At 24.4% G+C, this 26,900-nt stretch overlaps 2 protein-coding genes across 2 annotated transcripts; one reads left to right on the top strand and one right to left on the bottom strand.

Moving 5' to 3' along the window:
* Positions 1-1,665: 1,665 nt before the first annotated feature.
* Positions 1,666-24,562, top strand: LOC128960127 (RGS domain-containing serine/threonine-protein kinase A-like). The gene is made up of 11 exons (XM_054306199.1): positions 1,666-1,874; positions 2,956-3,375; positions 5,663-5,798; positions 11,206-11,563; positions 13,391-13,761; positions 17,415-18,500; positions 19,746-19,998; positions 21,761-21,978; positions 23,737-24,219; positions 24,292-24,404; positions 24,478-24,562. Exons 1-11 carry the CDS (start codon positions 1,666-1,668, stop codon positions 24,560-24,562), a joined length of 3,732 nt encoding a protein of 1,243 aa, XP_054162174.1.
* An 817-nt stretch (positions 24,563-25,379) lies between these two features.
* LOC128959543 (uncharacterized) lies at positions 25,380-25,955 on the bottom strand. Its single transcript, XM_054305518.1, has 2 exons — positions 25,843-25,955; positions 25,380-25,764 (listed from the first exon to the last, which is right to left on the bottom strand). The coding sequence occupies exons 1-2, from the start codon at positions 25,889-25,891 to the stop codon at positions 25,508-25,510; spliced, it is 306 nt and encodes a 101-aa protein (XP_054161493.1). The 5' UTR covers positions 25,892-25,955; the 3' UTR covers positions 25,380-25,507.
* Positions 25,956-26,900: the final 945 nt, after the last annotated feature.

Genomic DNA, 26,900 nt, shown 5'->3' with positions numbered 1-26,900 from the left:
TAAAAAATACGCTATAATAATATACAATATATACTCATTATTGGTTATATATTTAGTATATATTATTTTCAATTACTAAAAAATTCTAACAATTTATTTTTTTATCATTTTTTATTATTTAGGACTAAAAAAAAGTTTTTCATCAGTCAAAGACATATTGTTTGGGCCATTATGTGAACACAGTTAATGTCCGTCCATTACACACCATACAGTCAAACACACCTACCAGTGAACTAACTATCATTTTTAAAATAAAATAATAGACTAAAAAAAGAGAGCTCACAATTTATAATAATAATAATAATACTGATAATAATGACTATAGAGAAAGAGTGTCATTAACGGCACAACCGGTTAGACATTGGGCACTGTTATAAGCCGTATATACATTATATCTTATAGAAACAAGAGGATAGGGTGTATTAAATTTGAAAAATTATCAGTAGAAAAAAACTAACGGCTCTTTAACGGCTATCTATATAAAGTTCTCAGTGTTTTCTATTTGTGTGAACAAAACAAAAAACTATACAAAAAAAGTTATTTTATGTGTCGAAAGCACCGTACGATATGATGGACTGGACATCAAACGATAAACTGGAGGCTATTCTGTATATATATAGCCAGCACTGATAGTCTCTCTCTCTCTGAGTTTGTTGTTATTGTTTTTCCAATAGGAAAATCATATCAATTCCTATCATTCATAGTTATGGTTCAATATATTGGGCACCGACTGGGGGTGAGAAAATCGGGTGTCAAAATAACTAATGTTCCGCCAAAACGAGAGGTGCACTCAATTTGAACGCACAAGTAGTCAATGATTTTGTTTTTAAGTGTGTGAATGAAGAAAAACGATATATCGTTAATAGGATACACCAATAGATTAATATCTATACCACGTATACGTTTTGTTAGATATATATATAGATATATACAGTAAAATATCTGAATTATATAATATTGTATAATAAATATATAGTATATTATATCTCATACTGTATTTGATATACTATTCTATTTAATCATTTTTTTAAAAAAAGTTTCTTATAAGTTATATAATAATATTATTATTAATAATAATCGTAAAATCAATTTTATAGTCATATTATAACCGTTAGAAAAGTTATAATCATTTTCAAAATCAATTGGAAACCAATTGTTTTTAACGCTATATCTCTCAGTCACACACATCTAACTAACTATCTCTCTATCGCACCGGGAGTTTATCTCTTTGACAGTATATAATCGCATGGACTGCTCACTCACTCATATACTGTACACACAGACAGGCAAAAGTTGACTGACAAACTACAAGAGCTTTGTCTTAAAATTAAAGCTATTATTATTATTATTATTATTATCTCCACACACAATAATATACAGTATATATATATATATAGTAAACGGTTAAATATCAATAGAAAATAATATATATTAATATATAATAGAATTATTGATAATAACGCACAACTATTTTCTGGGGAAACGCCTAAATAAAAGTCTGAATAGATTCTGTTGTTTTTTATATACATATATATATGTTGTTTTAATATTATATAAATAAATATAATGAATGTTTGGACTTATATTTGTTATTATTAATAATAATAATAATCATCATCTCATAGACAATAATAATAACAATAATAAAACTGTTCAATAAATAGTATGAATAAGAGTGCAGTGATCGCCAACGAGAACTGTTACATCACTCAAGAGGACAGTTGTCTGTCGCCCGAATCGCAGCCATACTATTACGGCTTTATATCCCGCGAGACAGCCGAATGGCTGCTCTGGGATGAGGGCTGTATTGATGGCATGTATTTGTTGAGAAACTCCAGCAACGACTACGTACTATCACTATGTCATCAGCAAAGGTAATTCAAACTATAGATTGATATTTTAAAAATTTTAATTAAATTTGTTTATAAAAATTATAAATATTTATTAAAAATTGTTTTTTAAGTGTTTTTTCTTGTTATTTGTTTTACTATAAAAAATAATATAATTATAAGAGATTATTATTTTACTAATTTATCAATTACTATACAATAATAATAATAATTATTATTTAGTATTATAATTACTACAGTATAATTAAAAGCTCTCAATGTTAATAATATAGCTCTTGTATTAATAATAATAATAATTTTATTATAATTGATAATTAAATTATATCAATTTTACTAATGATGATAATTATTTTTTTGTGTTGTAATGTTTAGCTTATTTCCACTAATTTTAATAATTAAAACCCATTTTATTATCATTATTATTATGATCTGACAATATACTATAATATTTAGTAGTTTTATTATATATTGTTTAGTACAGTAACAATACAAATAATTATATGTCATAGTTTATAGTATTTAGTAAATATTGTGCAGCATTTTTTTTGTTACTATACAAATAATTTATATATAGTTGAGCATATACACGTATATATATATATATTTAATGAATTTTTAATTGCAACATTCATTAATTGATTAATTTATATAAATATCACCAGTATAACTAATATAAATGATGATTACTTCAATTAGTCAATTAATATATTTCATCATTAATACAATAAAAGGGTTGTATATCAATTTGTATATTAATTTTTAATATAAATTTATAGATATATATATATATATATTCGGTACAGTTGTACATATAAATTATCCAATTTAAGTAATTGTATAGGAATAGGATTAGTTATTTTGCCAAATTAATTTATAAATGATAAAACTCATATGATTAAATTTATTAATAAATTTTTAAAACAAAATTTATTTATAAGATATAATTAGATTTACTTTTAAAATTGAAAGTTAATTTATTTTTTTATTTAATTTATTTATCAAGCGTTAGATAAAATTATTACATCTATAATTAAATTATATTTTATGATATTTTCAACTAATATTTTTTTTTTAATTTTCAAATTAATTTCTATTTTTATTATAGTGTACTTCACTACCGAATTACAAAACTACGATCCGGTGAACTAATACTACAGGGTTTGCCCCAACAAAAGTTTGCCACAATTATAGCACTAATCGAATGTGTCGATGGACTGGCCTGTAAGCCTACCCGTCCCGTAAATGCATCCATTGGCCAGTGTTTGCCGCCCACGTACTGGGGACTCACTGCCGATGAGATACGCGACAAACTGTTGACTAAAGCACCCGATTGGGGATTAGCAAGGGATGAATTGGACTGTCAGATGGACGATGAGCTACATTTCCTTCCCGGTGCCTCACCAGTGGTCAAACAGTTGGTAACGGCGACCATACACGAGATGCAGCCGTGGTTTCACTATCGACTCACACGGGTTGAGGCCGAACGGCGACTGGAGCTCAGTGGCCATAAAGACGGAAAGTTTTTGTAAGTTTTATTTTAATTATAATATTATTATTAAAATTGAAATCATAATAAAAATTTATTAAACATTTATTATTTGAACTTTATTTTCTAATATTATTTGTTTTGTTTTAACAAATATAAAAATATATTATTTTCAAGTAGTGTTGATAAAGCAAAGCAATTTGTAATATGAAAAACATATCAAAAATACTAATATTTGTTTAAATCTAAAAAACATTTACAGATTCTTGATATCTTTATTTCTATACTATTAGTTTTTATATAAAATAATGTGTACACTATTTGTCACTTTTTTAACAGTCAAACAAAAAACATATCAATGCATTGTTTTAACAATTCATTGGACTTTTTTTACTTCTAAAATCACACATCTATTTGTATCATAAAGTAAAAAAAATCACATCAAAAAAGTGTTAAACAAATATATATAAGTGTTGGATATAACAGTTATATCAGAAAATCAAAAATACATTACATTTTTCAAACAGTCGATAGTAAAGTTTAGATGAAATCGTAGAAAACATTTTTAACTTAAACACAAAAGAAAAATTGTTCAAAAAAATACATTTACTTATTATCATTAAGTACAGTATATTTTTAATATATATATAATAATGTTTATATATATATAGTGTCAAAGTGTAGTATTTATTGATTTGATGAAAGTTTTAAAAGACAATAGAAAACAGTCTATATTTTTGTGTTGTAGTAAAACTAAACAAAAAAATTTCAAAACAAAACGCAAACACTTTTGAAAATTAAAAAATTTTCTGTTGTTATTTTGCTTGTTATATAAACACTACAAAAATACTGAGAAATAGAGAGAGAAAGAGAGAGAGAGAGAGAGAGAGAGAGAGAGAGAGAGAGAAGAGAGAGAGAGAGAGACTGTAAAAAGACAATCAAATCACAACTAGTGTCGCGAAACAAATATTATTTTTATTTTGTATGTAACTTAAGTTTGTTTTTTTCAAAAAAAAACTTTATTTGTAACAATGTTTGTGTTGATAGTGAATAAATCACTAGAAAAGAAACGATATTTTTTTAAACAACACACCAATCAATACTAACTATATATAAATTTTATATATTTTTCAAAAATATTCTTATATTTTTAGTAAAATTTTATTTTGAAAATTTTAAATCAATGCTAACCTTTAATGTTATATATATTGTAGTTTTTTATACCACACATTTTGAATGAGATATTATATATTTAAAAGTTAGTTGTAATAAAATTGTTATATTATAATATAATATATAAACTTTAAATATAATTTGTAATCTTATTTTGTAATTTTTAATAATTAAATTATTAGAAATATTTTATGTTAAACAAAATAAAATTTAATTTTTAACTATTTATTTATTGTATAGTAAATATTTTTTTATTATATTTAGCACACGATACATAATTTTATACATAAACAATATTTATCTCTAATTATTCATTATATTAATATATAAATAAACCTTAAATAAAAAACACATACACTTTGTCAATGTATATATATTTAGTAAACAATGTGAATAGTATTGAATAGTAATGTTTAGGATATTTTTGTTATAGAATTTCAAATAGAATTAAATGATGAAAAAGAAAATGTATTAACGAAAGTATACCCTCGAGTCCTATGGTTTATATATATATACAGACAGACAGACAAATACAAAGAGAGAGAGAGAGAGAGAGAGAGAGAGAGAGAAAGAGAGAGAGACATACGTTAGAAATCATATTCTCTTTTTTAAAGAGATAGAAAACCCCAGAATATTGTATTTCATTTTATTCTTATATTTGTTTCGTTTATATCGTTAAACACACTATTCTTTTGAATTTTTTGTCCAAATGGTAGTAAATATACTCAGTATATATATATTGTGTACATAGATCTCAATGAGAGAAAGGAGTCAATGAAAAAAATTTTTATCTGAATTTAACTCACAAAAAATATTTTATATATAGAGTATATATTTATGTAAAAGAAAAATAGGACACAAAAAATAATTATAGTATAAAGAAAAAGAGAGAGAAAGAAAGAAAGGGAGAGAGAGAGAGAGTCACTATCTATTATGTCTATTACAACATTTATATTATAAAAATATAAAAGATTATTATATCAGAAGAGAAAAACAAAAGAAAAAATCTTTAAAAACTAATAAAACTAATTTTGTATTTTATTTTTTGGCTTTAAGTTTATTATATTATAGATATAATGGTTTTTAAAATAAAAATTGTCTATAATATGTTTTACAAAATTATTTATATATTATTATTTTTTTTGTTATATAGAGTACGGGAAAGGGATGACAGTTCGTACGCCATATGCCTGTCCTATGAAAACTCAGTAAAACATTATCGCATTGATATACTATCGTCGGGTATGTTTGCCATTCAAGACGGACCAGAGTTTCAATCAATAATTGCTGTAAGTGTTGTCACAAATATTAATATACTGTACAGTACTATAAATTTGTAATTAATAACAATAGTTACTTATAATTATATTATTAGTAAAACTTTTTTATTTGTGACCACAAATTTAAACAAACTTTGACTTTTGTGTGTAACTAAATTTTATTTTTGGAGGAAATTTTATATTATAAACAATCAACAAAAATACTAACTATTTCAGTGCACACACACACACACACATACATACATAAAACTACAAATGTTTGACAAACACATTATATATATTTTTTTTTCTTTCTCTCACAAAACTACAGTATATTCCATATTGTCTACAAATTGAGGGCCCAATTAATGGTTAGAAAAAAGCAAAGTACTGTATACGGTATATATAGTATATATACTGTATATATAGTTAAATACAGTACCAGTATATATACAATATATGGAGAGATAGTTTAGTTGATGACATGTCGTGAATATGAAATAAGGGTTTTTTTATTTATATATATATATATATTATATAAACAGTAATATATGTTTTGCTTTTTTATAGTTGACTTTTAAGGTTAACCATTAAAGTTAAGCACATGAATGTACTGAAAATACTTGCTTTTTTTTATATATATAAAATAATATATATATCTTTTGTATAAATGAAAGAGAAAATCTTTGATTTGATTTTTATTTATATCATTATATAATGCGGTATACAATAAATAAAATAGAAAAAAACATACAATTTGTGTGTTTCACTATTATTATTATTATTATTATTACTATTAGTGGTAGTACTGTAAATAAGAGTATTTTGTACCGTATTTACAGTATTATTGCTACTATTAGGTACTGTAGGTCTACTGTACTGTACTGTACTGTACAATGAGTCTCTGTATACTTAACTAAATGATGTTATTTTTTAAAGAAATGATTGTAATTTTGTTTTGCTTTCCGATGTTTGTATTGTGTGTAGTGTGTCGTCCATTGCATACAAAAATAGCGGTAACATTATTATTGATAGTTATAAGTATATAGTTATAAAAGTGTGTGTTAAAAAAAATAAAATAAACTTAACATTAGTTAGTAACATATTTTTTAGTATACTTTATTTATTACAAAAAAATTAATAAATATTAATTTACTAAATAATCTATATTTTTAAAAATTACTAACTATATATATTTTTATATTTGTATAATTCAGTGATATATCTATAATCTTTTTTCTATATATTATATTTAGATATATTGAGATATATTAAGAAAATATAACGATTTTTCTACACTATTAATTGCTGTCAAAAATTAGTCACCAAATGATAAACTGATAGTTTTATGTTTGTATGTACGGTATGTGTCTGTGATTAACGACATATAAATATTGAGAGTATTTATAGTAAAACACAGCAAAAAAAAACTATTACAAGAAAATCATTTACTCTCTTAATCAAGAAATAACTCATTTATTATAATCATAAATAATTTATAATATTATAAATATAATATATATTATAAAAGTTTATGTAATTGTCTTAATCATTTGTCTTAGTTTTAATATCAATAGTACAGTATATCCCGGATTAATGATAAATTCATTCACTATATTATATTGTATGTTAAATTATAACCATTTTAATCATATGAAATAATATAATATTTTTATTAAATAATATTAATCTCAAACTCATAAATATAATTAATAAAATTATGATATTTATGATTATTTATGATTAAAAACTTTAATATAAAAATAAAATAAACTAATAAACATTATTAATAATTCTGTATGATAAATAAATATTTTTTCCTTATTATATTAATGAAAAACATTAAGATTTACTAATATCTCTTATATTTGCAAAAAATATTTAATATAATTCAATTTTAAATTTTATATATATATTAATATAAGTTAAAATCATTAAAAACATTAGTGTTTTTTTCAAGAAAAAGATATTAAATAAATTTGTTTTTTAAAAATAAATTAAAGCTGAAAAAACCAATAATATTTTAATATATAAATATATTTATTTTTATAAAGAAACATAGATTTAATACTATAAATAAGTTGATGACATAGTGTGGGGAAACGGGAGGGATAGGGATATTACAGTGTATACTATAGATATATTTCCTAATAGCAGTGATGATAACTGATATAAACTTTAGAGTTTATGGCAATATCTATATCTCCATTAGTCTTATTAAGACTTTAAATGTATTGTATTTTAGATATTTTTTCTGTTATTTTTTATAATCATTTTTTCTCTTCATTTCATTTATTGTTTGGATTTTTTTTATTTCGTTTTCTTCGCTCAGTTTTCTTATATATTACGGAAAAAAACTTTATTTTTTCAACTGAACCGTAAAACTAGTCATAAAATTTGTTATAAACTTATAGGTTATGTCATTCTATCTATAATATATCTATCTATACTGGAATATATATACTGCATATATATAGATAGAGATATATTTATAACAATATATAGCTATAAAACTAATGAAAACCATTTTTGGCTCCAATAGAGACGATAGGCTATTCATCAGACAAAATGATAAACGAATAGAGACTTTATTATTATTATACTATATATCTATAAACTATATATTCTGTATAAATATATAGTGTATTCGTTGCCTATTATAACACCGTTAGATAAGTTTGCTAACTATCCTCCCCTTTGTTGCAATTATTATGTGATAGTATATCATCGCCAGATTTTTTTTATAGTATACTATATATTTAGGTCATATATTATTAATTTAATTAAGTAGCATGTATATATTAATAATAATATTATTCATGAAAAAATCTAACTATTAATTTTATTATAATATTCTTAAAATTATTTTTAATTAATATAAATGATAATATTTTTAGTATAATATAATAGAAAATAAAAAACAATTAATACTTTCTTATTCTACAACATAAAAACTATATAATTATTTTATATAATTTTATATAAAGACTAAATTTATTACTGATAGTTTCACTGTTAGCTTTTAACAAAAATCGTGGCAAATAAGCAGCAAAATGTTGTTTTGATTTTAGTCGCACACCATTAAAGACATACTTACGACTTATGTGACTGTCTTTTACCGTTAAAAATGTATTAATAGTGAAGTAATTGTGACTAAGAGAGAGAGAGAGAGAGAGAGAGAGAGAGAGAGAGAGAGAAATAGTTGAATAGGAAATAATATGTGCCAACAAAAAGGGTTTGGATGTTAAGGTCCTGACTATTAGTGATGAGTTAAGAAATAAAGAAGAGAAAGAAAGAAAGAGAGAGAGAGAGAGAGAGAGAGAGAGAGAGGAAAGAGAGATAGAATGAGATGAGGTATTTAGTGACTGCTATAATGGATGTGCAAAATAATGACAAAAATGCCTGTCTGTTAGGGCATCTCTCTCTCATAGTTAACGACTAAAAGCTGAAACTCACTGAAAGTTTTTTTTAAAGGTTGTATTTGATTCACTTTTGCATTTAATATAATACAACACTAACAACAACAACAACAACAAAATCTTTCATTGACTTAAAGGAAAAATAATGAGAATGAAAGAGTGGGTGACTGACTGTGTAAGTGAGTGAGTGAGTGAAATAGAGAACACAATGAGAAAAAAAGACGAGACATTAACACTGAATTTAAGTGATTAATGAGTTATCAATACATTTGGCACAAAGTTTTTTTTACTTATATTATATTATATTAGAAAAATAATATGTGTGTGAAAAAAGTCTTGATGTGCCCCCAAAATGTCTAAACGATTGGTTTGAACGTCGATACCATAAAATGTATAGTAATAGTAGTAGTAGTTGTTGTTGTTGTTTTTGAAAAGTTGTTTTCAAAAGTCAGGGAACGGTAGAAGCAAATGTCTGCAAAATGATTTTATTGTATAAAAAACGGATTTCTCATTAGACGTTATCGTTTGAAAAACTCTATATAAAATGATGCAAATTTTTCTTACACTTTGTCACATAAAATAACACTAACTATAAACACAACAGTTTATACAAACAATGACTTTGTTGTTGTTGTTGTTTTTGTTGTTGTTGTTGTTGTTATAACCTAAAGAATATACTATTGTTGTATTGCATTCACAAAAAAAATCTCTCCGTATTTTTTGGGCTCAAAATTAACAAAACATATATAATATTATATATTCAAACAAAAATATACTATACTATAGTATACTACAGAATATTCTACTAAATAATACAATTCAATAGATTAACAAAACATATCATAATCAGCTGTGTATTTGTAAATTGAATTTTAGTTTTTATTATTTTCAGTTTAACTATTTTTTTAATATTGCTGTATCTTTTGATACAGTAGGAAGTATGTTGTTGTCATTGAAATTAAATTTTACTGACATTTTTAATTATCTAAATTACTCTCTTTCTCTCTTTCTTTCTCTCTCTCTCTTTCTATATATATATCTCTCTTTTAGAGTGAACTCTTTTTACTGTCAAAAAAATGTTAACGTATTTATATGTATTAAAAACTTTTTATTTCTATTACCTCTTGTTTTTGTAAGCAATGAAATAGTTATCTTCCATAGAGAATGAATGACACATTCATTAAACACTTATTTCATTCATAATTTGTGACAATTTTTATGACAAGTTTTTTTTGTACCGTAAAAATACTTATACCGTATATTTATACAGTATATACCGGTATATACTGTAATATTATGTATAAATAAAAAATGAGTTTTTTAAATAACATGTGATCTCTCTCTCTCTCTCTCTCTCTCTCTCTCTCTCTCTCTCTCTCTCTATTTCTATAAAAAAATGTCATTACATCTCTATCTAATCTCTTTTTATTTTTTATATAATAATATTTTTATATAATATCTATAATATATAATATATATGTTATATAGTTTATAGAGATATGCTGTCACACCAATAAAGTAATGCATGAATTAGTCTTTAGTTTTACTGAAACTAATTTTTTTCCATTTTTTTAATAAACAAAAATCATTTTTCTTCCACATTTACTTCAAAACGTAATCATATATTTTTTGATATGTCTAACATATATTAATTTTTGAAACTTATTTTTTCAAAAAAATAAACTAATGTATAAATGACATGTTAATTTTGTACAGCTATTTTTACAAAACTAATCCATTTTCAAAAAAATATATTTAAATATAAATATATTTTTTTATAGTTGACAAAAATTTTTGATTGATTGATAACACAATAAGTATATTGAAATTGATTTTCATTTTTTTTAAAAAAATAATCTATAAAGATATAACATGACTATCAATATTTTTTTTTAATTTCAAAATAATTGAAATTTTTCAAATGTATTAAAATTTTTATATATATATAAAAATTGATATTATATATACTATAATTTTTAAAACATTTTTTTTATCTTTCAATATATATATATAAACAGTTAATATCTCATTACACCATTTGGTCGTCGGGTCTGTACTGTGCCCTCAGCTCAGAGGTGTGTCGCCGTCCGCAAGACATCATCAAACTCTATGCACAACAAAGTAATTTGAAAATCACGCGTCACGTGCGCAGTGTGTCCATCGAAAGGGCGCGCAATGCCATCAATAGGTCGGGAAGTGGCGGATCAGGCGGTGGTGGCGGCAGTCCCGGCAGTGGTAGAGCTGGGACGCCGACCAATATTAAAATCAAAGAGTGGTTCACTACTATCAATCACAAGTGGACCAAAATCAAGAAACAAACACAACAAACATTGCATAAACATCAGCCATTGATTAATGATTCGAGCGATTACGCCGGTTAGTAGTAGTAGTAATAGTAATAGTAGCCATACATCCCTGTCCACACACACACACAAACATATATAAATAAAATATTTTAATAATAATTATAATTATGACTTAATCAAAATCTAATAACATATTTATGTCAGAGTGTGAAAACATTTTAGACTATAAAAATAATTATTTTCCAAATTAGCTGATAATATACAGTATAAACTTCATATATACTGTACTTTTATCTATAATTGATTGGATTGAATCAAAATATAAAAAAATGAATTCAAGATATTTATTATAAAAAATAAAATAAAACATTAAGTTTTTTTACTCTCAATTAAAGTTTTATACTCATAAGTCTATAATTTTGCGCTCAATTTTATCCTTAATAAATGACAACAACTAATAGTACAGTAGTAATAGTAACAAAATAAAAAAAAGTTTGTTTTTTTTGGATACAATCTTCTAATAATGCAATCAATCGCTGTCATATTGCAACTGTTTGGGTATTATGTATTACTGTATTGTACATTATATATATTGTATATTAGATATATATATATTTATACTTATATATAAAAAAGTTAAAATAAAACTTATAATTTAATCCTTGGGATTAATTGCACATTAAATTAGCAGACATTTTCACTTTAACTTTAACTGACAATATTAAGCACCAATTTTTCCAACAAATTTCATGCTTTCTCTCTCTCTCTCTCTCTCTCTCTCTCTCTCTCTTTATTTCTTTCTGTTATCCATTTGATTGAATAGAAAGATATTATTCCTTATATAAGCCAACAGTCCTATCGGTAAACGAAAAGAGACGATACAATGAAAATCCTTTCCAATTAGCAGTAGTTTTGATACCATTTTTTGTTGTGTTTGCTGTGAACAGTCATTAAGTGCTTATCAGTAAAATAGCTGTATTTTTGTATTATACACACAATTAGATAGTGAGGAGAATCAGAGTGAGAGAGAGAAAAAAGAAAGAAAGAAAGAAAGAAAGAGAGAGAGAGAGAGAGAGAGAGAGAGAGAGAGAGAGAGAGAGATTCAACTCATTATTTTCACTGATAATTATAATAAATATGCTATTTTGTAGCATTTTATTTGTAAATAATTATCAAATGTTTAAAAATATTTTAATTAATACTTTATGATAACAATATCTTTTAGCATTTTAATTATGTTAGTTGAAAATTTAGTTATTTATTATAAATTATAAAATATTGCTGTTATTAAGGTATATTAAAAATTAATTAATGTGTTTGAACAAATTAAATAAATTTTAAACCCATTTTCAGTAAAATCGTATTATACAATACTTATGGTGTGTTGTAAATGTACTAAAAAAAGTTGTCATTTATTTTATAAATATATGTTTTTGAGTAATGCTTTTAATAACCCGTTCATATTATTAAACTAATGTATGTGTGTGTGTGTGTGTGTGTGTGTGTGTGTGTGTGTGTGTGTCTTTGAGTGAGGAGACACACATAAAACTATAATAAATCAAATATATAACACTTTTATTATTGATGAAACCTATCCTATAATATATATAAATCAATGCTTCATAATGTTTAACACTATGAAAATATCATTAAATTAATAATAGCCATCACATAACACATTATATACAGTATATACAAATAAAGTATAAAATATAGCCTAACATAAATTTATACAGTATATATATATATATTAATAATTTTAATGAACTTGCACACACTGTACATACATATACACACATTTTTATTTCCTATATATTGAAACGCGTGTATCTATTGTTTCCTTATATTTATTTATATATCATTATATATAACTTATATATATATTGTATTTATTTAGAGCACATCTCAGGTAATATATCATCGCTTTTGACACTCAGGCGTCATAACCATCACCAATGCTGTCATAATGGCAGTCATTGCCAGACAACTGGCAACACCGGCATAACTACTGCACAGTCAAGCAATCGGTTCGGGCGTTCACACGAAGAGCCAGCGCTCGGGTCGGGCAACATATTTGGCTTAACTAATGATGCCTTTAGGCCGACAGATACGCGGCACACCCTAAATGCGAACAACCATAATAAAAGTCAAAACCATAATAACAATTCATGTAATAATAATAATGCGTCCAACGATTCATTGCTCACACCATCGACACAACAGTCCTCTTCACGTATGGTCAGGAGTTCATCCATTGATACCATTCATGTATGTACTGTATGTGTCGTTAGCAATGATTTTATTTTATTTTTACATAAAAATCCCAATAATAATAATAATAATAATATAGAAAAATTTAATTAAGCAACTTTTCTAACATTTAGTTAACTTTATATTAAACTATTAAAATATTTTTTTTTCTCTTTTTGAATATATTTTAGGAATATGCTATGCATATATACAAAATAAATATAAAATTTAAAAAATAAAATTTATTTATGGTTTCATTAAATTCATTCTATATTTCATGCTATAATATAATAATAATATTTGTTTTATTAAATATATTAAATTGTATTTACAATTAATATAATCAAAATAAAATTATAATTGCATTCATGTATTTATAATTAGTTTTATAACTTATTTTTTTAAGTAATCAATATAGATTTTAAAATTAGTTTGTAATTAAAGAGTAATTAAGAAAATTTATATATAAATTGAGTTATTAATATAGTCTATAATTTAAATATAAATACATACATAAATAAAAGTATTAGTAAAAATATTATTTAAAAAATATAACATACAAATTTTTAACATGTGTAAAACATAATAATAATTTAAATAGCCAAAAATAAAATGTAATTATCAAAGTAATTTAAAAATATAATAGTTTACTCACATATTTAGATATAAAAGAGATTTTTTTAAATCGTAAAACATTGAAATGGCATTCATTTGATGCAAATTATGGTTAGGGAGATGAAGTGCTCTTTAGGGACAAACCAAACACAATAGTTTTAGTACTGTATATACTGTATATACTGTATATATATAATATATAGATATATAACACTACTTACATTTACAGTAAAATATAACATTATATGAATTGAATAGTGGTTTGTATACTGTAGTAGAAAAAAAGTGGAAACCCCAAAAAAAAATCTTCAAAAAATAAGATTTATACTATATATTAATGTAAATTTACAATACTATACAGTATTATATAGTTTTGTGGTATTGAAATACAATGTTTAACATATTATTATTATATAATAGTTGAGAGTTTTTACAGTAAAACTTTTATTACTAATACTATTACATTTATATAGTATTTTTTTTAATATATCACTGTTCATAACAATAATGAGTTTAATGAACATTTTTTTTAAAAAGTTATATTATTAGTGTATTTTTATCACAGATACTAACACTAATTATTGTTTTTAATATTTAATAAAATAATAATAATAATATTGTTCATATAGAAAATATGAGAAAATTTTATTTTAAAAATTTAAACTAACTTTAATTTGTTTATTTAATATAATTATTAAAATAGAATAAATATAAATAAAATATGTCAGCATTTTATATAATAATAATAATATTTATAATGAATAATAATAAATGCAAAATTAAAAATTAATTTTTTATGTAAAAGATTAATCTATTGTATTATTCAGTAGTTTATAAGCCTATGTAATGTATGTATAAAAATATTGAGAGAAATTCTCGTATTTTCTCTCTAAAAATTTAATTGTTTTCTGCAAATCATTTGAGACATAAAAAAATGGTAACACATTTTCTCTTAACAAAAATAAAATTAAAAAATTAGTAGTAGTTTTTGATTGCTATTTAATGACACTATTAAAAGCAAAGCAATGAAAACTAAAACACCAAAAAAAATATTTTGGGAGAGAATACAAATTGTGTCAAAATATGTTACAAAAATACTGTAAAGTATATTCTGGTATTATATTTATATATAATATAGTAAAGTGTTTGCGATTTCTAGTGAAACATATTTTTGCCATTTTTTCAACAAAAAAAATTTGACAATTTATTGATATATAATATGTGCCATAATATATTTTTTATATAAATACAGTAAATTGCATTTTAAAAGACATGGATTTTATTGTGATAATATTTAAATATCATATACACAAAATTAAAATCTCATTTAATTTGCATTTATTATCTATAATAATAAATTATTAGCTAATTAATATATATTGATATAGATATAGCATTTTTATAATATCAATAATTACACAATGTATATAGGCTATTTTAATAGCCATGCTTAAGTTTAAATATATTTTTATATTATTAATTAGCATTATGATTAAATTTAAATACTGATAACAAAATATCAAATTATATATTTAGTTGTTAAGTAAATATAAGATTATTTTGTTTTTTATAAAACTAAGCAATGTGGTGTATGTGTGTGTCTGTATGTGTAATCCATCATGATATAATTGAAAACCAATTTAACGTCCAAACCATTGTATATATATATATATAGTATGACCTATTGGTCCATCAAAGTCACATACAAACTGCTACCTTAAAAAAAGTTAAATCCCGGTTCACTAACACACACACACACATGATAAACAAAACAGTGATTACGTGTTATACTGTTTTACTATTTATATATCGTATAGTCAAACATCTAATTAAAAAGCGATTAGTCTTTTTTTTGTCTCTTTTCAAAACATACACACAAATACACACTGTTTAGCTATAGCTTCTCATATATTTAATATAATCGGTCGTACACTTCATTAGAGACAGAAAGAGATAGTTGACTGAAACTGTTAACTGAAATTTAACTGAAAAAAAACTAGAGATTAATTAACATAAAAAGGATATATTTGTTGATTATTTAACATTTTACTTTATATGGGGTACTATTAGTATACAGTATTACATTTCAGTGTTTGCTATAAATCCTAATAATAATAATAATAATAATATATAAAACTAATGAATACCATCAAAAAAACAAAAAATTTGGTTTTTTATGTTTACATTTTAAATTGATTCACAAATTATATATACAAAAACAATAGTATAATAAAAAAACTCTCAATACAATGTAAATAAAACTTAAACATTATTTGATGAAAAAAACTACTATTTTTAATATTATTGACAGTCCTTTTCCATGTATGTAAACACAGCCATAATATGTTATTTTTTTAAGCAAAATGTTTAAATAGGATAAATCACATTGATTTTTATTATTGCTTAATGTTTATATAAATACAGTACAGTACTACAGTATTTATAAATGTATACAATATTTATATATATACCGGTATAATGATATAGAAATATATAATATACATAATATACTATAATTTTATTTTGTTCACTATATATGCAAACTTTAAATATCTATAATTTCTATTTATATAATATACTATATTTTTTTGTATATAATAAAATATTGCAAATATATAAATAATATATGTAACGTTTATACATAACATGGAAACCACAAAAAAATTATTGTATATTTTATTGCCCAGTCGTACTACTCTACAATTATTATAGAGTTAGAGTAATAATTTATTTTATTTTATATTTTTGTTATCATTTATAATTTAATATTTGATGATTTATTATCCACTGGTTTGTATAATGTGGACCTAACTTAACTATCCATTTCTTATATATATATATATATTTAAATACATATTTATTTTATATATCATTTTATATATAATATATATTTAACTTTACAGTTGCATGATATGTATGATAATAATTCACTTAAAAAATATATAATATAAGCTTAATTTTTTCTATATATTTATCATAAATATCCCTATTATTTATTTATTTTTGCATTTTATAATAATTTATTTTTTGTATTTTTGATTACTCCTTGAAATTAGGCCTTAATCAGCGATCCTATAGAATCGGTACGTCGTCTCCATTTACGGCAGCATACGTTGACACCGCCGGTACCGGCGCCCCGAAAATCCATACGATTGACTAATCAAACCATTGCCAAACTCTATGCCAATCAGGACGTAGTTCAGAGGACACATTCACTGGACGACAGTCACAAATGCGGGTGCAATTGCAAGGACTGGTTGGTACAGTTTGATGACAACCTATTGATGAGCAGTGACGATGACTTGTATGGTATTGTCAAACAGCTACCACTGCATCATCAACAACAACAACATCATATTGGTAACGTCATTATAGACGACTGTGCAAATAATAATAATAATAATAATAGACATCAATCTCTCGATTTATTAACTGGTAATGAAAGAAAATCTTCAGTTATATCCGCCGCACCTAAAGATCAATCGCAGCAATTGAGCCAACCGTCCACTACTACTACCAGCGCTGCCGAAGATTTGGCGCAAATATTTACTAATCAATCAATTAGTTGTGATTTATTTGATTCAAATGCCGGCGCAAAGTGTCTGTCATTAGTCACTGGAAATGTGCCACAAATCAGCACCAATACAACTACTACTACTAATATTACTGCTCAATCTAACAGTGCTAGTGATGGCACAGGAGATAGTATTAGTAGTAGTAGTAGTAAAAGTAATACCATCACCACTGATGGTGTAATCAATGATAAAAGTATTGCTATTATTAATAATAAGTTCAATAATAATAATAATGTCTGTAATAACTTAGCCAACGATAGCCAACAACAACAACAGCAGCGCAACAACAATACAGTTAATAGTCAGTCAAATAGCGATTCACGTAATGACTCTAACGATGATGCGATCATCACTGGCTCATCACTAACAGTAAATGCCGGCACCGGTAGTAGTAGTACTGCCAACACCACTACTTCTACTACTACTAGTACAGCCACCAACAACAGTACATCAGCTACCGTTCCTCCAATTATCGATCTACTTAAAGAGTTTGATGTGTGCTTTAATAATAATAATATCAATAATAATGGCACCACTAATGGCCAAAATGATGACTTAATACATGAGGTATTCATAGCACATACACACTATTATATAACTATTAATAATATTAATATGATAATAATGTTAAGCCATAGTTTATATCATCAATTTTTTTTGAACGAAAATAAAAATTTGCCTTTAAAAATTTTTAAATTTAAATAAATTACATTTTTAGCATACTTAGCAATATTTTTTATTTAACAAATGCATAATAGGAACAAAATATTATGTTATATATATAATATAAGTACATATTATATACAGAATATTCTTGAGGCATAGATACACACAAACATAGTAGAAATACATACAAAAAAATGTATAAAAATATAAATTATTAATCTCATAGTTTAATTTATGTATTATTTTATTTTTGCTGAGATAAGTAGTACATGAAAAAGTCTCTGCATTTTTCTAGCAATAAATCAAATTCAATATAAATTTATATAATATTTAATATTATGATATTTTTTGTTTTTTTTTGAAAGTAAGACTCCTTTTCCAATGATTTATTAATTTTCCTCAAGAAATAAGTGCCGCACGAAAATTATTTTCATTATTTTCTATACCTCTCTCTCTCTCTCTCTCTCTCTCTCTCTCTCTCTCTCTCTCTCTCTCTCTCTTGTCATTTATTTATATATAATAATAATTCAAAGTAAAATCATATAATTTTTAAGACATTTATAATATATTTTTTAAAAATTATATATATATATTGAAAATTAGGTGTTTAACTATAACTTTTGCTTGAATAAAAGTTAGTTTTTACAGTTAAAAACTCATATATAATATATTGTATTTCATAATACATTAAAAGATTTATAGTCTAGGATTGAGTTTAAACACAACAAATGAAATGTCATTTTTCATTATATACATTAACAACACTGTACTATACAAACACTGACACATGAAATACATATTTATTTTTTGACAAAAATAATTGAAAGTATAAAAAATGTTTTAAAAATTATTATTTTTATGAGTAGCAGATTTAAAAATTATTTTAATAATTATTTTATAATTCGTATTTAATGTATTTAAATTATAAGAAAAACTCAATTAAAATGTCACATTTTATTATTGATAATTATATGATAAAAAAATTTGTAAATATAAATTCATAATTAATAAGTTAAAATTATAGCTAGAATTATTAGTTACAATAATTCATATATTATCATACATTTTTTTATATTAAATTTTTACAATTTGATAATTATAAATAAACTTTACTTTAATTAAACATTATTTTTTATAAATTTTTAGGTAAATACTAGCAGTTCACACCATTACCAACAACAACAAATGAGCATGGTTAATAGTATGGTAAATGGTCTGGATTATAAAACAACAACTGGTATTAATAATAATAATAATAAATCTGAAAACGGATCGGTCTATGAATACGATGCCATCAAATTGGAAAAAGAGTGTATCGACCAAAAGGCGTCCATCGGTGTGGCCGATCTCGACAACACAGATAACAGTGCCCGAGTCGAGCTCAAGGAGTATGACTTAAGTATGTGTGTCTGTCTGTACTCTAGTTTTATCATATATATACTATGTATTGATATAAGCCATAAACTTAGTCAATCCGTTTTTGTTGTTATTATTATTATCGCTGTCATAAGCACTATATGACTGACTCAAACTATATGGGATTATATTGTTTGACACACTTTTATTGTTGCATTATTTTCAGTATATGCTATAAAAAAAACTATACACTATTATACAGCCAATGTATACCACTGTAATGTACTGTATATTGTGAATCAATTGTTATCTAAGATTTCACATAATATGTCTTATCATCAAACGTAGTGATTGTCTGATCTGATTATAGTTTTAAGATCTATATACTGTATATACCTATTGTATACATGTATTATATATATACTGTACTGTCTATAGTTAGATAGGTTTGATAGGAATCGACAGCTTAATGCAGAGTCAATTGTGTTGCAAATAAATAAATGCTGTGCTTTACTAATATATATTGATATAACTTAATTTGATATTATTGTAAGTACAGTATTATAATAAAAATATAAAAAAGTATTATTTATTGGTTTTAATGATATAAATAAATTGAAATTTTTTAGTTTTTTTGTATACAGTATTTATATTATTATTATTATTATTATTATACTAAAAGCAAATTGTTTTATTGTCATGCAAAATAAAAATGAATATATTTTATTTAGTTTTTATTCATTTATTTATTTATATATATATATATATATATATATTTGATAAAATGATCATGATAATTTTTATATAATAAATTAATTCATAAATTATCATTGAGAGTGATATTTGGGTTAAATAAGAAAGAAAATTTATTGGTAGACAACTAAACTGGACATTAAGTTTATTAAAAAAATATATAAAATAAAGAAATTTTTTGGTCCTATCAATAAATTAACTCTCTTTTCATGTTTTAGTACAATATATATACTTATTATTAGCAAGCATAAATAAAGTAAAACATAATTTTTTTATGGCACACTCAACCATTTATTTTAGGCGACAACAACAACAACAATATATAACAATAGTAACTTAAATAACAACAATAAAATTTTATTAACAAACCACTTTATTTTTATTAACGTTGATATATATATATATATATATATATATATATATATATATACAGTAACGTTATAAAGTAAATCAAATTAACGTTTGGCTATTTTATTAAACACACAATTAAGCATGCTTATTTATATAAATTTATATTGTATGAACCCACTTGTAATATACAAACATGTATATACAAATAAACAAAATGTTATCCCATAAAATAGACACACATAGAGACAAAAAATAACAATTAACAATATTTTACGCACCATAAACATTGTGTGTATGGTGGGTGTGTGAATATATATATATATATGTATGTGTGTGTGTGTGTGTGTGTTCAATGTATTAAATATCTTAAACAATAATTTAGTATGCTAACATAAATAACCGGATGAAATGTTGTGCAAAATACTAGATAACAACAACAATAATAGTAAAATTGTTGCAATACTTAGACACCAATAAATTTTACACCAACAACAAAAATATATATATTATATAAATAGTAATATCAACAACAACTATAAACCCATAACAATAATATTTATAATTGTGTGATAAAATATAATGTTTAAGTATTGTAGTTTTTTGTGTTGGTGGGTGTTGTTGTGTAACAACAATAATAATAAATTTATTTAATGTATATTTTTTATATATATTTTTGTTGTTATTTTTTTCTGTGGGAACAGTTTGTTTGGACGAGGAGCCCGAGGAGGTGCACAAATCATTGTCCAAATACAGACGCGGACCCCTTTGTTTTGATGCTAAGTGTATAACATTGAAACGGCGCATTGGTAACGGCTATTTCGGTGACGTCTACTTGGCTACCATACCGTCCACTTCCAGTTCAGCTATTATTCAATTGGCCGTAAAGATGCTCAAAGCGCACGCATCCATACGTCAAAAGGTAATACCATTACTCTTGAAATACCCATATCTTGTCAGTACATTGTTATGGTATGATCCGGGTATTCATTTTACTATATTTTTTTCATGTTTTTTGTTGTTGTTGTCAATGCAATGGTTTAAATAATGCAATTTATGATTTTTTTTCATTGAATAAATGTTGCATATGCACTATAAAATTTATATTGAAATTAATGTGAAAATGTATAGATAAAAAAGTAAACATTTAAAGTTAGTAATTTAAGATTAAATCCTAATAATTATTATTAATTTTTTTAAATATTCATAATTATTACATTTTTTAATTTATTATAATTAAAAATGTTTAACTTAATATATTAGTTTCTCAACAACAAAAAAATCATTCTATACTAATGCATACTACAGTATATTTTGTTTAAAACAAAACTAATTAATAAAATTACATAAATCCAATTAAAGTCATTTATTTATACATGGATTAATAATATATTTATATATATATAATTTAATATATAGTAGTACTGTATGTAATTATATCTATACAAATCAAAACATTTTTTTGTGCAAAAAATTTTAACATTTAATACAACACTTTAAGCTAGAATTTATTCTACAGTTATTCTATTTTAATAATATTAATAGCTATACAATAACGCCATCTATAGTTATTCTATAAATATATTGTAATTTTATTAAATTTTGTTATTAAGTATTTAGTTTTAGATATCGTATTATTTTATATTTAAAAAAAATACTTATACTAACAATGAAACGATTTTATCTGATGCGCCCTCTTTTTTGACCAAGGTATATTATAAATTATAGATAATTTAATCTAATTTATTATTAGTATAAAAATTAGCACCTAATGGGTGGGTTTAAGGGGGCTAAGAGGGGGGTAAATATTATATTAAATAATAATATATTTAAAACTTAAAGTGATTTTTTTAGCAATATCTGTGTAGCGGAATGTTAGAGTCTATGCATTATAAGCTGTAGAACCAGAGTTCGAGTACTGCTTTTGCAATTATTATTTTTTTTTTTGATTTTATTTTTTAATTTTTTAAAATATAAACATAATTAATAACATAATTAACTTATTATTATATAATTTTTGCATCTAAAACATTTTTAGTACAATAATGTATGTTAATATAATTTACACATAAAATAATTAACTTGTTTTCAAATTACCAAATTCGTATATTTATGTTTTTAAATGCAGTTTATTAGTTATTAGTTATTAGCATGTTATTAGTTATGTTTTTATTTTAAAAAATAAAAAAATCAAATCAAAAAAAAAATAATAGCAAAAGTAGTACTCGAACTCTGGTTCTATAGCTTATAATGCATAGACTCTAAGATTCATCCAAACAGATATTGCTAAAAATGTTACTTACATTTTAAATATATTATTATCTAAATCTTTAACCCCCCCCCCTCTTAGCCCCCCTTAAACCCACCCATTAGGTGCTAATTTGTATACTAATAATAAATCAAATATATTATTTATAATTTATAATATACCTTGGTCAAAAAGAGGGCGCATCTGATAAAAACTTTGTTAGTATATTATTATTAATGTTTTATTAATAATTTATTAATTTATTAAATATAGATTACTTTGAAAGCAATATTGATTTTATTTTAGTTTTTTGAATAATTTAAATTTTAATAACTTTTAGCTTTAGTTTTCAAACTTTTTTTTATGTAATTTTAGTCATTAGCAGTAAATAATATTTTTAAAAATGTTTGACAATTACCAATCAAATTATAGGCCGAAATCCTGCGCGAGGCTCAAGTGATGTCCAAACTGGACCACAAACATATTGTACGGCTAATCGGCGTCTGTTCGGGCGAACCATTCATGTTGGTCATGGAGTTGGCACCGTTGGGTCCACTAAATCGTTATCTGTGCGAATCGGGTGATCACATGACTGACGATGGTCTTCTAAAGCTGATGTTACAGGTGGCACAGGCTATGCGTTATTTGGAGGACAAATGTTTTGTGCACCGGGATCTGGCCGCCCGAAATGTATTGCTAGTGACCGAACGGTTTGCCAAAGTCAGCGACTTCGGTATGTCACGGGCACTGTCCATCGGTAAGGACTACTATAAGGCTCGAAGTGCATCAAAATGGCCGCTCAAATGGTACGCACCCGAGTGTATCTACTATTACAAGTTTAGCTCAAAGTCCGACGTCTGGAGCTATGGCGTAACCCTTTGGGAAGTCATGTCAAGGGGTGATATGCCATATCAGGTATAGGAGTTATAAATGTTTTTTTATTCATTATATATAAATAAAATGTTTTTGTTTTTTCTGGTATCGTAGGGTATGGACGGACAGGACATACTGAGAATGTTTAAAGAAAATAGACGACTGTCCAAACCAGACAAATGTCCAGTTATTATCTATCAGCTAATGTGGAACTGTTGGCATTTTAGGTGCTGTCAAATGCTGTAAATTTTGTATCAAAAATTTTGAAATTTATAATTTTTTTATTGTTTTTTTTAATAGACCTGAGGATCGTTTAAATTTTAGCCAAATTTGCGACCAATTAACCAGATATTTGGCTAATCGACAAAAACAACAACAACAATAATAATAATAATAATAATAATAATAATAATAACAATAACAATAATAATATTGCTAAATTTAGCTATAGCATAGCTATGTAATTGTTTATTATTATTATCAACGATGCTCCCAAATGGTTAATGGGGATCATAAAAAATCAACAAGACTAAAATTTAAAAATTGTGTTTTAAAATATAAAGTTTGTTAAGCATAAATGATATATTATGATATTAAAAGTAATATTATCTATAATAATAAATTGTTACAGTATGTACAGCATCAGCATTATAGTAAAACATTATATAAGCATCATATATATAACATTTTAAAAAAATTTAATTCACATAAAACTGTCACCAAAATTTATATTAAAAAAATACCTGTGATAACACAATATTAATAATTACTATTATTACTATAATGTTACTATTAAAATATAAGAATTATAAATTTTTGAAAAAAACTAAAAATTGTTTCAACTCAAAAATGTAATTAAATAAATAAATTTTGAAAAATAGTAATAATATAAAACAGAAAAAAATACTGTATATATGGTTTGGTTGTTTGTTTAATTTGATGAACTGTATCATAATTATATATCTGTATATAATGAATGTAATGTACATTATGTAAATATATTTAATATATTGATATATATTGTTGAATAATATTCTTGTAATTTTAACATACAGTACATATACTACCGATTTAGATATTAAATAATAAAAACGTGTTTAAATTAAATATATATATTTGTATATATCATTACTTTATTATTATAATATACAATTAACTTATTGTTATGTTACATTACTATAATTTATTTTTAAATTTATATATTATTATCTATCATTAAGAAAATATTATATTAGAAATGTAAGTAAATTACTAGAAATAGTATTATATAATATCTCTCTCAACAACAATAAACAAACAAAACATCTGTACTTTTCATTAATTGGTTTAATTAATTTAAATTGCTTTTCATATGCTTTTCCGCTTCCTTTGCGGCCTTGAGGTCGGCCTCAGCCTCCCTCTGCTCGATACCATAGTTGCCTACACTTGCAAACTCAAACTGACCACTCGATTCTGGTATCGCCTCCGACATGTCACCCGAAACCCGTTTGCGGTATAGTTCGTAGTCTCGTTTGGGAAAACCATTTTCAAAACGCTCGATACTGTTGCCCATATCGCCGGCTGGACGTACGCGCCCGGAGGCCAGTGCTTACGAAATAATTAAAAAAAACAAATAATTTTTAATCATTTAGTTAAACAGACAAAACAATCACTGGTCGGACATACAAATTATTAGACCAAAGATGACGGATAGAAACAAATAGTTTATATTCATTATGTTTTTCTTTCATAAGCTATTTATTTAATTAAATTTTGATTACTATTTGATTACTATTACCATTTAAATTTAATTATTACTATTGGTATTCACATTCACATATGGTTTGTTGTATTCACGATTTTTTTTGTGCATTTTTCTGTCGTCACTCATTTCGTATACTTTTTATCAACTATAGGGACAGCCATTAAGCGCATTACACTATTTTCATGCTTCTGAACTACCAGTTTAACCAATACTTCGGGTATAGTTAAAGATCGTCCAAATTTGACGACAAAAATAAAAAATACTGTCAGCAAAACAGGTATTTTATAAAAATACATTATTATATGCTACAGGTGCCCGCATCCAGACATTTACATAGCAAACAGTCACTATAGACTAATGACCCGGTGCTAAGTAAAGTACAATAAAAAAAAGTTTCCTTTTTTTAAAAAAGCTATAACAATGCAATCCTTATATAGTTATACAGTGGATGCACCGGTATTTCATAAAAGGCTAATCAAATTAGTCTATAATTAGTATTATTAATTATATCCTTTAAACTAAATACTTATTTGAGGGGTATTTTCTTTTTTTAAAAAATGACAATTTGTGTGGTAGTGGTGACAATAATAATAAATTATTACCAAAACATTAACAACAAAATTGTTTTATTTTAAATAATTTACATAAAAATATTATATTAGTGTTTACGCTTCGGCAGATTAAGCGGATCCACGTCGTCCTCCATGGGAGCAGTCTTTATGTGTTTGATTTTGGATATCGACACTCCTGGCGAGTGATCGTCAAACAAGTCGACGGGTTTTTCAGCCCGTTCAATGTCCTCATCGTCCCAACCGGCGTATGACCGAATATTATCTACCGGTTCTGGTGGCCGATAGACATATATGGGAAAACCATTTGGATAGCCGTCGGGCAATGGTTCGTCAATATAATCATCAATTGAACAGTTGATTGGCTTAGTAGTCAACTGTATAGCAATGATTGCGACTATAATTTCTGT

The sequence above is a fragment of the Oppia nitens genome, unplaced genomic scaffold (assembly GCF_028296485.1).
Source record: "Oppia nitens isolate AA-2021 unplaced genomic scaffold, nextdenovo-longstitch-racon4-pilon3 scaffold4_pilon_pilon_pilon, whole genome shotgun sequence".
Lineage (NCBI taxonomy): Eukaryota > Metazoa > Arthropoda > Arachnida > Sarcoptiformes > Oppiidae > Oppia > Oppia nitens.
This window is presented reverse-complemented; position numbering and strand designations above follow the sequence as displayed.